Source organism: Halyomorpha halys, unplaced genomic scaffold (assembly GCF_000696795.3).
Source record: "Halyomorpha halys isolate HHAL.00 unplaced genomic scaffold, Hhal_1.1 Scaffold873.1, whole genome shotgun sequence".
Classification (NCBI taxonomy): Eukaryota; Metazoa; Arthropoda; class Insecta; order Hemiptera; family Pentatomidae; genus Halyomorpha; species Halyomorpha halys.
The window spans coordinates 300,896-316,623 of NW_027114633.1; the positions used below are offsets into that span (position 1 = coordinate 300,896).

General features: G+C 28.8%; 1 protein-coding gene across 8 annotated transcripts in view; it reads left to right on the forward strand.

Annotated features, from left to right (window-relative positions):
- Positions 1 to 15,728, forward strand: part of Ca-alpha1T (Ca[2+]-channel protein alpha[[1]] subunit T) — a 208,485-nt gene that overhangs the window by 47,259 nt on the left and 145,498 nt on the right. For all 8 annotated transcript variants that reach the window (XM_067051774.1, XM_067051770.1, XM_067051775.1 and 5 more), the window contains exons 3-4: positions 1,094 to 1,191; positions 14,792 to 14,963. In XM_067051774.1, the coding sequence (XP_066907875.1) occupies positions 1,094 to 1,191; positions 14,792 to 14,963 (270 nt within the window). The remainder of the gene's footprint in view (positions 1 to 1,093; positions 1,192 to 14,791; positions 14,964 to 15,728) is intronic.

Below are 15,728 nucleotides of genomic sequence, written 5' to 3' on the forward strand. Positions count from 1 at the left end.
TATATATATTTGTAAATGCCTATCTCTTTGTTCCAGGAAGTAAGAAAAAAAACAAAAACATTGTGTTAAATTTGTATTAAATGATTCACAGAACTGAAGTGTTTTCTATCCTTCAATGATATAATTAGAACAGTAATATTTTTATCAGCGCAAAGACATTAAATTCTAATAAAGGACATCTCTTTTATTTTCATACATATTCAGTATTTTTTTTCTCTGCATCACTAATTAAAACATTTCATGAGTATGCATATTCAAGATTCCTTAATTGAAATAGGGTCAGACATACACATATAATATACTTTTCTTTGCTTTTATTAAAATTTTCAATTATGATAGACCCTTCGTCACTTCTTTGCTCATAAAATAAAACTTATTTGACCTAAAAGGAACGAAAGTTTACAAACGATTTAGCGATGATAAATCGAGAAGTAAAACTGAGAGCTGATATTAGATACTGACAAATGGAAACAAGATTATCCGAAAAGTTTCCAACCAGGGGAATTTTCACTTCTTCTCTTTCCTCGTTGAGAAACTGCAAATAATGTGGTGACGACATGATAAAGATCTACCATAATCTTTCACTTTTTTCATACTTCATTTATTTTTAAATGCTAAGGGATAATATAAGCTATTGGTAAAATATTTTAATATTATTGATATCATCTAATCATTACAAATATGCAAATCATTTTATGTACATTTATTATCTTGTTTGAGACCGGTAATTTTATTAATAATAACAAAATTTATCTATATTGTCTCAACTTTTTTTATTTGGCCGATCCGATCATCATCAGGAGCAATCTTAATTTTTGTATCATAGCTACACTCTGATTTATTAAAATTTGCAGACTATTATGCCCAAGTCAGTTTAACACAGTTAACCGGTTGTTACCATAGCATTTATTAATAATTTCTATCTTTTACGATTCCCATATTCAATTATCATTAATTGATGATAGTAGCTTACCAAAATTGTTATTATTGATGTGAATCATAAATATATAAATTATATTGTATGTCTTTCTATTCAAAATTGCATTTATATGCATATTTTATTTATTAAGTAATGCCATTATTAAATTTTCAGAGCCCTGGAATATTGCTTGAACATGGAGAATATGAACCTTTCTGCAATTCGAACAATTAGAGTGCTGAGACCTCTCAGAGCTATCAACAGGATACCAAGTAAGTCAGAACAAAAACCTATGATTTTTTTTTTATTTATCTTGATGTTCAGGGACTATTATTGAAATTAAATAGTCGTAATAATTTTCTTTATATCTATTTGTTATTTATTAATTTATTTTTTGTATATATATTTATATATCTATCCTTCCTTTTATCAATTATTTTTATCAATAATTCTTCTAAAGTCACATCTGGTTGAAAGAGAAAATATGAAAAAAAGAGGTGTGGAAAAGAAAAAAATTAGAGAAAGTATAAAAAGAAGAAAAAAATAATTAAAAAGAAATAAAAAAGATTAAAGAATTAAAGCGAGCCAAATATTCAAGCTTAAATAAAAGTTTTTTGTATTCTTTCTTAATCTTACATTAATGTTAATTAACTCAATTGCTTCAGCAGTATAATTATATTATATTTGATTATTTTTTATATTACACATACAATACAAAATAAAAATAACTTTCAACTTTATTTTTATCTTAGTGTTCTGTTAAATTCTAACATTTCAGTTCTAAAATAACCCTTTAAAATCATCCATTGTTTCAGCTTTGAGTTTACAATAAAACAAAAAAAAAATGATATTCAGTAAGTATAAAGTATTATGTAATTTATAAATAAAGAATTTCTAAAAATAAAAAAATATATTATTATCTTGTTTTTAGATTTATTAATATTGCTAGAAAACTTAATCTTCAAATTGATTCTAACGATGAGATTTGGTTAAACTATGACGTGTATGCTGATGATGCCTGTACAATCTTCTCTAACCTTGATTAAAATTTAATTCCATGAATTTTTCGTTAATAAGAAAATGATCCCGTTAAAAATAAGACCTATTAACTTATATCACTTATCGATATGATTTTACTTATTTTTTAGTTGTTGGTATTTATTATATTTATCACCCTCAAGTATGATAGTGGTTTACTGTGATGTATCGTCAAGGATTTATGGGTGAAAAAAATGTCCTACGATTCCGAGGTTTTATGTCTATCAAAAGTTAATAATCTATATTTGTTTTTTGAATATTCGAACATATATAAATAAGAAAAACATAAAACAAGAGCTGAATTCAAAGCTCTATTGCTAAGTTATTTTGATTCCACGAGATTATTCTTGTCTAGTTGCGGACCGAAACCATTGTATCCCTACTTCAGTACGAGCACCTATTTTTTTTCTGGTTTGTTGTTTTGAAATTGTATTTCATTAATAATTTTTTTCTAAATTAGGTTTATACTGCAAACACTGTTATTCTTTTAAAATATTTATCATTGTTTTTCCATTTATTTCAATTAATATTTTTTTTTCTTCTTTTAGGGATGAAGGTAACAATGGAATAATTAGAAAATTAATTAAAATCTGACACTTAACGGCTGGCCATTTGTGTTTTTTCTGTCGGTTTGAACCAAAAAATCTGAGATATAGAGGTGATATCTGTAGTTCGGTGCCACCGAACTACATTTTCAGAAAATAATTAAACACAATTCTTATAAGTAATAAGAGAATAAAGTAAAAGCAATGTTTTAAGGACTTGAGTAAATCTAACTTCCATTTTCCAGTGTTATTATCTCTGAAATTCATCTACATTTTTCTTTTAATATAGCCTACACAATAATAAAGATATCATTTATATTTATTCATACAATAATTACTATATTTCTCATTCATTATTTTTGTATCCACTCTTCATTAAAAATCATATTTCATTAAAGAACATATATTACCAAGGCGAATCAGACCTACTGTATTCGGAACACTGTTAGGTTATGCGGGATTAACAGATCTACTTCGCTCCTCTTAATACTTCACATATTCATATTGGCAGCTATGCACAATGAAATACCACTGAGCCCCTCATTTTTTGCAATAATAATAAGATGCAACATTCTTTTGTTAATTTTAATATTTCCACCTTATTGCTTATACTTTTACATTGATATTTTTTTCTTACTTATTCATTTTATCTTGGTTTGATTCATTATGTGTTTTCAGGCAATTTCTTTGAGAAGCATTTACTAACACATAATATTTTTCACGCTTAAACTTCTATCCAAAGCTCAAAAGTTAGTTTCAAGGAAGACCATAAAAATCATAATCTTTAATAAATCTAGTTTATTATAGTAAACGATAACAGTTAACAAATTTAAGCTAAATCCACATTTCTTCAATGTCATGAAAAAAAAAAATAGAAAAATTACCATTTTTCTGTGGTTTAGTTCCTTTATCCAAATATTCTACACTTTTTTTGGGTGTTATAAGGCAAAAGGATGATGGTGTCTTTTATGGGATTTAATATTTATGGGAGTCCTAGTCAATTTTCGTGGGATAGTTAATGACAGATTAGTGTACTTTTCTGATGTTTGATTTAAAAACTTGTGTCAGTTTTATATTTGAATGAAGCAGAATTGGTATTGAAGGTGATATGTTACGTTTAGAACTTTTTTTTTCACAACCATTTGCCATGCCATGTCAAATACTTAAACTGTTGCTAAATGTGACATCAAGCATAATATCAGTGTATAATATCTATAAACGTGGAAGGGCGTTAACTGACAGACTTTTTATTTTTTTTATTTTGCATTCGTTTACAATTTTAGTAATCTAAAGTGCTCTCTGATTAATTCATAGATTTAATTATACATGCTAAACAGAAATAAAAAAAAATGTATATATATATATAACCAAATAAAGGAATAAAAACATTAGATCATTTATTAGTTGCATTTATTAATTAAAATATATTGTCTCCTATATTTTTCCAAGATTAAAACAGTGTTAATTTTTTTTAGTCATATAAAATTACATCTGTACATGAATTACCGCTACAACACATGAAGAGTTCGGAGTGCAACTCTTGGTAAAGATAATTAATAATAAAAATCTGTTATGTGACATAATAACTCTTTAATTACATAAAATAAAAAACAAATTAAAGAAGTACATAACTGTTATTAAAATATACCAGTCTCATTGTATACGGCATGTCCAAGGAACATGTATTGTTTTTATCTCGTAGATAACGATTAAGTGGAAGAACATCCGTGACCACTTTAACTTTATTAAGCTTGATAAAAAGTGTTGATAGACTGAGTCGTTAATTATACTTAGCGTGATATTATTTCAACACGCACCAGTATCTACTAATTTTGATAGTTTTACCTTAATTAGTACAAAAAATAAATGGATTTTTAATGTAATAAAGTGAATTGCAATAAGGAATGTAGCAATATTTGCTTGCAAATGTGTTAAAAATAGCATACTGGTCAAAGGTCCAGTTATCTCTTTTATCTAAATGCTAAAATATTCAAACTATTCTTTTCCTATTGTCCTTGTAACTTATTAAATTGTATAATTAATTTTTCAATTACAGTTTTTACTCTGTGCAAACCGAACTATATCAAAATCACCCACGCGCAAATCAGCTGCGCGTTCACGCAAGTATTGATCTTGTAACTTATTAAATTGTTTATTGATTATTTTAATCTTAAGATTATATTCTTCAATAATTATAAATAGTATAAGTATTAACTGCAACTCAAATCGCTACTACATTTTATAAATAATCTAAGGCCATATTCTCAACAATTAGTATCTAATAGATTACATTTTTTATTTTACTTGAAAGCCAGATAGCAGTATTCCACTGCTTCATAAGGTTCTTAATCTGGCAGGTGATCGTATTGAGGGATACGTGTGTGAAGAAGTGGCTAAAATTGGGAAACCTTTTTATATCAAAAGCTCGGAGACCTGGAGTGCCCGAAACAGCTCTATAGCACCTTTGCTTCATTTCTTAATAATCGGAGGCTCCTTCCATACGCCTGGAAACTAAAACATATAAAAGTGTATTAAGACCAGCTCTTATGTACGAAGCCCCACAATTTACTATCTTCTGGATGGCACACAGAGCCATCTACAACTGTATCAGATTATTGTTCTGCCGAAAATATTGAGGTCAACGTCAATGAAGAAACTGAAACCATAACAATTTCATGGATTCTACTAACTATCGACGGTGTCACAGTTTATTAGACGGAGGTACATCAATTTCTTCAGAACTGCTATGCAGTGGCAAAAGTTTGTTGCAAGCGCGATCTTAGTACAGACATGAAATAAATTTTTTAGTGTTAGTTATTAGGTAAGGATCTTGGCATTTGTGAAGAATAGAAATTGAGTGTTCCCCAACACTTTGAAGATATGAATTCTGATGATTATCTTAGTACAACTTCTGACTGGCAACAGGAATACGTACCATAAAGTATCATTATTATTTTTTGTTGCAGTTCATGTTATATTTCTAGTATTAGGATTTATTAAAAACAAAAAACTTGAAAGCATAATTACAAAGATTCACAGAAAAATTATAAAACTTAAATATTATATTTTCAACGTAGCTGGAGATAAATCACTGTGCAAAGAACTTATTAAATAAACGTTCTTATTTCTTAGATAATAAACCAATCCTGCTTCGGTGAAAATTACTAAAATTTAAAACTTATCTTAAATAAAAATAAGTTTGAGGACCTAAGTGGGTCGGTAAAGATTCCTCCTGTCCTTGACCTCCCACATCTAATCTAGTTTATTGTGCGTGATTGGTAATTAATTTTGCGAGACTGATTTAGATAGTTATAAAACAGATCCTCAATTATATTTTAATACATTTTGGCATTTGTTTTGTTACATAATTTTCAAATTATAACAAAAATCATAAATTCATCAAACAATCCATTTCTATCACTCTTAATTTTCACAAATTGTTTCCAGAAATACAATTCTAAAAACTCTGCTACTGATGACAGAACAGTCATAATTCTTTCTGAGTTTTAAATGAACTAGCCTTGATTACAAGAAGAAAAAAATAATGCCTAATTTGGCATGGTCTCTTGTTAATGAACAATTATGAGGATTAGGAACAAAGTAAACTTTTCGGTATAAAAAACAAACTTTTATTTACATAACCTATGATGATCAGAAAAATATACATAAAATAGTTAATTTTCATTTTTCTAAAATTATTTTTTAAACATTAAAATAATCATCGATTATCTAAGAAATACATCAATAGCTTACTATACTATTTTAATAAAATAGCATAACATGTGTTAGGAAAATAATGAATAATCGAAATATGCAATAGTATTTCCAATAACAGTCTTATATACCAGCATTTATAGTTTTATTTTTTAATGATAGAAATGTTAAACAATTTCTATCAACATTATTTTTGCTCAAAATGAATGATTAATTTCCTACTGTCATTAAATATTATTCATGACCAACAAATTTTAAAATATAATATTATTCATTGATAAATACTTGTTTATCTCCCAATACGAAATATTTGAAAATTTTTAAGGACCCAGAAGTAATAATTAGCATTGGTATTTAAAAATCAAAACAATTATGTGCCTATTTTTCCTAAGTCTGATTTAGTAATATACAACTGTTTACTCTCTAATTAAAAATTATATATTTTTATTTATTTTTTATTATTAGTGACAATACTTACATTTGTTTTAGTACAACAAGAAAAATTTCTTTCTAAATCTTCTTTTATTTTTTAAATTAATTTATTTAACTTTTTTATCAATGTATAATTTTCATAGTTTGGATGCTTATATAGTTTTAACCAATCGTTCACTATACTGTGAATTTATAATTTGCTAAAATTTTGATCGCATTCAAAAATTATCATATTTTATTTAAAAAATTATTGAAAACCTTTTTTTACTTTTAAATTTAAAAGTCTGGCAACTACTGGGTCTTTAAAAAAATAAAAGTTTTATGTTATGATGTCCAAAATGTGTGTAATCAACTCTTTAGAATATTAACTGATTTATAATAAATTAAAAAGTAAATTAAATTAATATTATCGTTGATTCAGTTTTAACGTAGTAAGATTACGATAAACTCAACTGTTTTGCTATTTAACTCTTATAATGTCCCTTACAGTCATCTACATAATGACAGAAGGAGTATTAGTGCCTGTAATTTTTAGTTTGTTAATATATACTTATAAACTAATGATATTCATTTCATTATGATATAGGCTCAGTTTTCACTTTCTAAGGAGGAGTTTTGAATAATAAGATAAAGTTACCCTATATAAGTAGAAGTTTAGTTCCAAAGTCCTATGAGATTGGATGCAATGTTTTTGAACATGAACTATTATCCTGACTTCTACTAGAATCAAATACGAGACAATGCAGACAGATACAAATTACACACAGATTATACATGACACAAATGCACTATTCTAATTGTTATCTGTTACATAGAAAGGAATATAAACCCAATAATTTTTTTAGTATTGCATTCTGTAATATAAATTCAAGCATTGGTATTAGTTATCATAAAGCACATTAACGCGATATAATATAATAATAAAAAGAAAAAAATACATTTATTCCTACATACAATATTTAAATTCAAATGTAATTCAGATACTCCAATTTGAGCTTATTCCCCCACTTGTGAAGTAAAAATGGAATGTATAAACAGAAGAGAGGTAGTCTCTAATCGAAAGAAGTTGAGTAAATTGTGTGGAATAGGGAGGATTTGCCAGTCAAAGCGAGCCACTAACCGTAGCTGCTTCTTAATCAGAAGCCATGCAGTCATCTCAACCGCACCACCACGATAATTTATAAGGAACATAGTTGGAGAAGTTTGTCGGGGGGTGCGATCAGAAAAGAACAACATAAATAAACAAAACCATATTTATTTATTTTATGCCGACGTTTCGACCTGAATTTCAGGTCTTCATCAGGGCTATAAAACAAAAGAGATAACAACAACTTTAGAGAAACATAAAATTGAAAAGGAATAGTATATAAACAAATTTGGAATTATACAAATATTGAATTGAATCATAAATGATAACAAATTGATAACTGATAATTGAATAGTAAAAAAAATTTTATTGATTGATAATCGTGGAATTAGATGGTAGTAAATTGAAAACAGTGAAAGATGAAATATACTATTATGTAGGTAAGAAGATATTTATACTATAAGATATGCAAGTAGTGTCTAAAAAAAACTGAAAAAATAAATAAATAAATTGAATCTACAAATTGAACAATATGACAGACAATGAAAAATAGAGAGTGGCTTATGTCTGAATTACAGTGTGAGTATTAACTTATATACCTATACTTAAAAATATAAATATATACACAATAGGAAAATGGTAGAATATGGAGAATGAGAAAAGAATAATGTAACAAATATGAGAACGAGAAAGGAGACTCACGTTATGGCGTAGAAGGTAGGCCTGCAACTGATTTATTTTATGATTTTTAAAATGGCTCACCAGAGAGAGCTACAGACAGACAAAAGATTCGCTAGAAACGTAACTGTCAAGAAAGACCGTTATGACACAACAGTTGATATGAAATACCAATGATAAAAAAGTCAAGTTATAGTTTAAAAGAAAAAACATAAAACCAGTGATATGTAAAAATACGGAATCCAAAGGTCAAAAAATTATGAATAAAAATTAATAAGAATAAAAAATATTTTTATAAAATCGAAAATAGATAATGATTGATAAAATAAAATAAATTATGGGTGCTTTAATAAATTAACTATTTGGCAATAGGCTAGGGATAGGTTTTGTTTGTCTGTTACACCTCATTATAAGAAACATATTTTTAATAGAAAAAATATTTATCCTTCCTTGACTAAATCTTATATTATATGAAAAATGGAATATCATGATTTTATTAGATTGGACGTATTAAGGAAATTGCAGTGATATTAGAGGGTGCTGAAAAAAACATACCAAACGCAACTTCTACACATTTGTTTTAATCTTTCCCTTAGACCGTTATGTAAATACTTTCCTGGTGTGGGTTCACTGAGTTTGGTGATGTAATCTAAAGATGACTACACGTTTGCCAAACAATGACAAATTCATTCATGACAAATGTATCCGCCATAGGCCATGGATGGGTTATTTGGATTGGCTAGTACTAGTTGGCCTGAATTTGCGGCAGACCTGTGGGGTGTCGGTTTTTGGGCACAAATCAAAGGGCGTTTCTGTTGCATTCACCAGTTTGCATTGTTTTAGTACTACCAACAAATAAATATTTGTTCTCTCTGTGTTTTAATTAATTAAAGAACTTCTCCAACATTTGGATTCAATGATTAACTTATTATTGTTTAAAATAATATATTTTAATATTCTATCGATTCAGTGAAACAACATTTTTTCAAATCTTGTTCATTGATTTTAGCAGTTTATTTCGGATTTAAAATAACAACATTATACATTTATGAGATCTAGGTAATTAAATTAAAATATTTCAGGTAAAAATTTTAGAACGAAGGTTGAGTTTGTAGGTTGTGTAGTACATTTTATTTGAATTTTTATCATCTACAACCTATATTGCCGGTATTTACACTTCTTCTCATTTCACATATTTTTATTTTGTATCTTTTTAAGATGATAAAATAGAGTTAATCGAGCGTAATAGCCGAAAATATTTAAAAGAACAAACCAAGCATTTAGATACCGATGTTTGTTTCTTCCTTTGTTTAAGAAGCATTTGCACAAGTGGCAATTGGCAAACGATATTCAATGCAAAGGTATTCTTGGTAGGAGTGAATCGCTAAGTAGTTTATTGTCATTTGTATAAAAATGTATTGTTGTTATCTTAATGCTCATCCAATATCTGATACAAAATTAGTAGTTTTCGTAAGTGGTTGTTTTCAGCTTTAGAATATATCTGTGAGACGGATGTACCTACGGTTGTAATTGATTTTCCGTTTCTGTATTTTACAGTTTTTAAACCTATTCAAATATATAAACTAAAATACTTAGGGTTTGCTGGATTTACAATGGATTATGTTTTCTGTTACACTGTAGCCGTGAGTCAACTCCTGTGGGGTCTGGGTCCCTCCTGGGGTCCACTCAGCCTCTTAAATTGAGTACCCTTAATTGGGTAAAAATCTGGCGGTCAAGCATGATTTTTACCAAATCACCTCCTTGCACAACCATTGGTCTAGTAACTACTTCTTTACAAAGTACTGAACTCCTGGCCCTCCATGGGTTGCAGCGGTACAGTAGAATGGATTAATCCTGATAACTAACTCTTGGATATTAAATAACCATGTTAGGCATACATTGTTTCCTTATGATCTTGAAATGACCATAGATTATGGAACCCAATTACCTCATTCATAAATTAGGAACACATGTGCAAACAATAAATTACCATTAAAAATAAATAACAAAAAAGCTAATACGTCATAAATAATACACCCTTAATGACCCCGACCTCTTCTTAACAGATTTTAGTAGAACAATTAAGTTAATTTTCCAGTTACAATCGTGTTATTTTTCATCCCCTTTCTCTTTATTTTTTTTAAATTTATATAAAACTATAAATAGACCGCAGATAACCATCTGCGGGTAACCACCCAGCGTCTCCTTTTTCCAAACTATGATGTCGGCAGTTTACCCATCGTTCATTTATCCATCTCTTTAAACTGTATGTTACAATAAACTAAATAGAGTAAAGTAATAAACTGGTTAACTATCTGTAATATTTCGTTACTGCACCCTTTAAAAAAGTTTTATCTTCTAGTCAAATTCAAATCATTTTCAAGTCCTGTCAACCTATTTTATCTCAATAATATCTTTAAAAGAAAATATGGAATCGTAAAACAAATTAGATTGTTCCGTTAATGTTCAAATATTTATTTCAAGGTAGGTAAATATCGAGGTAGTATCATAAAGGAAAAAAATCCCCCCCACTAAGTTAAACCATTTGCATTACTAGATAAAACTGAAGGAAAGAAGCCGACGTGGCAGGCTATTGATATTAGCTGCTGGAATTGAACCGGCTGTGCCAAGAGGAGCTGACCTACGTAGGGAAATAAGTGTCGGGGCCTTTGAAGTTTCAAGCACCTCGCCCTCAATCGTTGCCCTTTGTCCTTCGTCCTTGTTCGCGCCATATCTTCTATTTTCATCTTCTTTTTTCATTCATGAGTTTTTATAGACTGTTTTGCGAATCTGTTTCTAAACGTTATTTGAATATTTTCCCAAATTCGTTCTTTGAATTATGAATAATTAAGAAAATAGTAGGAATAATTATGAAAATTGCAATACTAGGATTTTTCCAGTCGGGGAGGAACCTCAAAACATTTATTTCCGTTGAAAACTCGAATTCGAAATTTATATCTCCCTCACTATATATTCCACAGTAAGTGAAAGTAAAAATGGTTGATTAGCCACCTTTTTAAGAAGTCTCGTTCTAGCCTCAATAATATAACCAATTGCATCACTTCTCGTTATTGTTCCTTTCTGTTTTTTTACTTAATTATTTTTATTTCCAGTACTTTTTGAATTATCATAAAAAAGATAATAAGGAATGAAAGAAAAAAATCAGGGGACCCTATAATCCTCCATTCCTATTAGTACAAGAGCCCAAGAGGAAAAAAAAAGGCAGTTATCTCACCCCAATTTTGGATTACATTGATGAAATCTATGTATGGAGCTCTATATATTAAAAAATAGGAATAACACAAGAAAAGCAAAGAGAACGTCATTTAAAGAAGAGTAAATTTGCTCCGATATGAGCCCTAAAAGAGTTATTTACGTTAAATAGTTCTCGAGATATAGCTTTTTAAAAAGCAACATTTCAAATAATGTTGTATTTTACGTACTGAAAGATCAGTAGTTAGTGAATTTATATCTCAAAAACCATTTGACGTACAAATGTATATCATCACTCAACATAAAGGTAGTTTAATGAGCTATAAATTTTATGATGTTTATCTTCGTAGGAGCAATAGTTTTCATGAAATTTGCTAATATTAATTGATTTACAGTTGTTCGGACAAATTTTTATTTGCCAAATTTATATTCATATGTGAATATCATAAAAACTACTACCCCTACGAAAATAAGTGTTATAAACTATTTTATAGTAAGTCGAATTTCCTTCATTTTGAGTGTTGGCAGACATATGTGCGTCTTATGGATCTAGGGATATATTTTTTCAAAAATCCGACATTTTATACGAACAACTAGAAATTATCATTTTGTGAATTTATTTTGTCAAATATCATGAAAACTACTAGTCCTACAAAGATAAACATTATTAACTATTTTATAGTTAATTTGACTACCTTTAATTTGAGCGCTGGCAGACATCTGTACGTCACAAAGTTTTCATAAATCAAAGTTCTTGTCCGAACAACTATAAATCAATTTATTTTTGGATATATCATGAAAACTACTATTCCTACGAAGGTAAAGACCATAAACTTCTTTATAGACCATTATACTAGCTTTAATTTGAGTGCTAATAAACATTTGTACGTCACATAGCCCTTGAGATATAGATTTCTCAAAATAAATTCACTAACTACTAATCTTTCAGTAGATTTTTAAGAAATGTTGCATTTTAAAAAGCTATACCTCGAAAACTATTGGACGTAAATAGCTCTTTTAGGACTAATATTTCAGCAAATTCACTCTTCTTTAAATAATGTTCTCTTATATTTTCTAGTGTTGGTAGTTTTTAGGATATAGAGCTCCGAATGAAAAATTAATGTTTTTTAAGGTTTTGAAACAGCCACCATTTTTTATTCCCCCTATCTATACTTTGCAGACTCAATAATTTTGACTAGTAATTATACATAGTTTTCATTAAAGTAATCAAAAATTGGGGTGAGATAACTGCCTTTTTTTCTTCCCGGCTCTTATACTAATACGACCTGAAACAAAAAGCTTCTGGTTTCTCCATAGTAGCTAGAAATATTATCTAAAGTTGTTAAGGCAAGTAGTATATGAGATTTAATTTCATTTTATGTGAAAAAGAGGTAGGGATCACTTAGAGTATATTACATTACTCATTAAACACCAGATCCCATCCGAATGATTTATATATGCCCTCCTATAGAACCTCCTTCTTTAGCAAATCCTTCGTCATACGTGCAACCTCCCTTTGGAATTCTCTTCCCATCTCCATTCGCCAGTCCTCATCCATTCTCTCCTTTAAACAACACCTATTCCTTCATTTATTGAATAACCAAACCTCCACATCTTTGTAATCAAATAAATAGGCAGTTATTGATTAACATTATAAACAGTAGTAAAGCCAATATACCAATGTAATTTCATTCTACTATCTGAAAATTTGTAAACGCTCGCCAGATAAAAATCTCACTATATTCATTTCATTTCATTTCATTCATTTCATTTCATTTCATTTCATTTCATTTCATTACATTATTTCTGATGTACTTGGCTTTTTGTAATTTATTTTAATTGGTAATTTGTTGGATACGGATGTTTCCCTAATGCAGGAATGAATTAAGTTCCACGACCTAAGGTAGTTTCAAGATCTCAAGGAAACAATATATTCCGAACATTGTGATTTTCTTAGATCCAAGTGAAAATTTTCAACCAAAAATTAAGTGAAAAAATCTTTAATTTAATAATTAATTAATTTTTTTTAAATATTAAAAGTATAATGAATTAATAATGCTTTATTCACCTTCCAGTTCGATTTAAGAAATTTCTTTTATTGGCCCAAATTTAGTACTCATTATTAATTAAGGTGGGCATTATTTTTTTAAATATTATAGGTGTTATCTTTATTTAGATATATTCAATATTTTTTAGTAATACATATTTCATAAACTAACATTTAAATTTTGGAAATTAATGATAGTTTTAAAACATTAATTTGCAAAAAAAAAAATATATATATACTTTTGAAAATTAGCTAAGTTAATTTTGATAGAAAATTCGTCGATTATTAAAACAATTAAAAGTAAGACATTATTCCAATTATAACTTAGCTGTTTCAACGACAGTTAAAATGGTATTAATATGATAAACATACAGCCACTTCTTCAAATTTTGTTTTACGCCACAGCTCTAGCAGAAATACAAAAAAGAAAACACGATAGAAGTACATAAAAAAAATGAAATCGTTACCGCTCCAACCTTTGAAGGGTAGACTACAATACTTTTTAGTAAAGTACTGTTACAAGACTCTGTTGTGCAACCTAGTCAGAATACCGCTCAACTGTCAAATTTTATTCAATTATTACCCACTTCAAGACGGTGGGTGGACCTGGAGAGCCCTCGAACCCTCAGTGCTGAATCACGGCTACAGTGTAACAGAAAATAATTTTCTGCCCAGCCAGATTCGAACTCAGGTCCTTCGAATTAGTAGCCACGCGTCTTACCTCGGGGCTACCCCGCATTCCCATCGTATGTATAAGCATCGCCGAAGTTGACAGGTACAATTTTTTTTTATTTTTGTAGCTTGAAAAGGATAATTTATTACAGTATGGAAGAACAATCATGAAGTTTGTTATTTATACCAGAAAAATTGCTCTATAAGAGTTTTGGTTTTATGGTTAAAGTTACTTATTTTAATAAAAATCTAAAAAGAAATTTGTGTTCCACTCACTGACAGTATTTTGAAGTAAGGACTGTTTTGGCTAAGGAACAATGACTCAAAATCAGGATAGAGTAGGACTTTAGGAGTAAAAAGTATCACTTTTCATTATAAACTACTGACAATCCAGACTCGGTTTGTTTTGTTTTCATATTGATTTAGATAAATACATTGTGTTTCAGGTATGAGGATCTTGGTTATGCTGCTGCTAGACACTCTTCCCATGCTAGGTAACGTCCTGCTCCTATGCTTCTTCGTTTTCTTCATCTTCGGCATCGTTGGTGTTCAGCTGTGGGAAGGGATCTTACGCCAGCGATGCTTCCTCAAGCCGATCCCCAACGTAACGTACCCCAAGTAAGTAGGTGCATGGTCTCGAAGTAACATGGACTTTTCTTCCCCGAAGGAAACCCTTAGATACACCATAGACTTCTTGGTTCATTAAGACATTGAAAAAACTATCTAATATTTCATGCGAAGAAATTCATAAATAGGTAGGATAATATCAGGGGATTGCGTAAGTGTCAACGAGTCTTAAAAATTACACAATATTCATTATGATTCTTCAAGAATTAACTTGACAAAATAAAAAGTTGTCCATGTTAAACTTTTGAACAATTTGTTGAAAACATTTTTTTTGGTTTATCATAATTTTTAATCATTATTCAGTGTTGCTAAGTTATGTTTCATATATTATTTAATTATTTAGGAATATTAACTCACGATTTTATAAATAAAAGAATTCCTCACTGAATCATTAGTTACCTTTATACTCGTAAATCAGGAGTCTAGAATATATAATAAGTGAAACCGTAGACGGGAAGTCCCAAGGGGGGGTAAGAGACACAGATATATCCCTATTGGTCCCTGGAGGGAATACGAAGAGGGAAATTATTTTTCCCTCCACTTTACTATTTATGCAAAGAGCTAGAAAATAAGTTTATTTTCAAATTTTTAGTTTAGATTAAAATTTATAAGCTAATATTCTGATTTTTATAGTGATTAATTGAATTTCTTTAAATGATTATGGCTGATTTATCGATGTTTATCAAATATAATGTTTATACTGATTTATCAGTATTTTTTTCAAACAATGATTAGGAATCATGTAAATCTGTATTA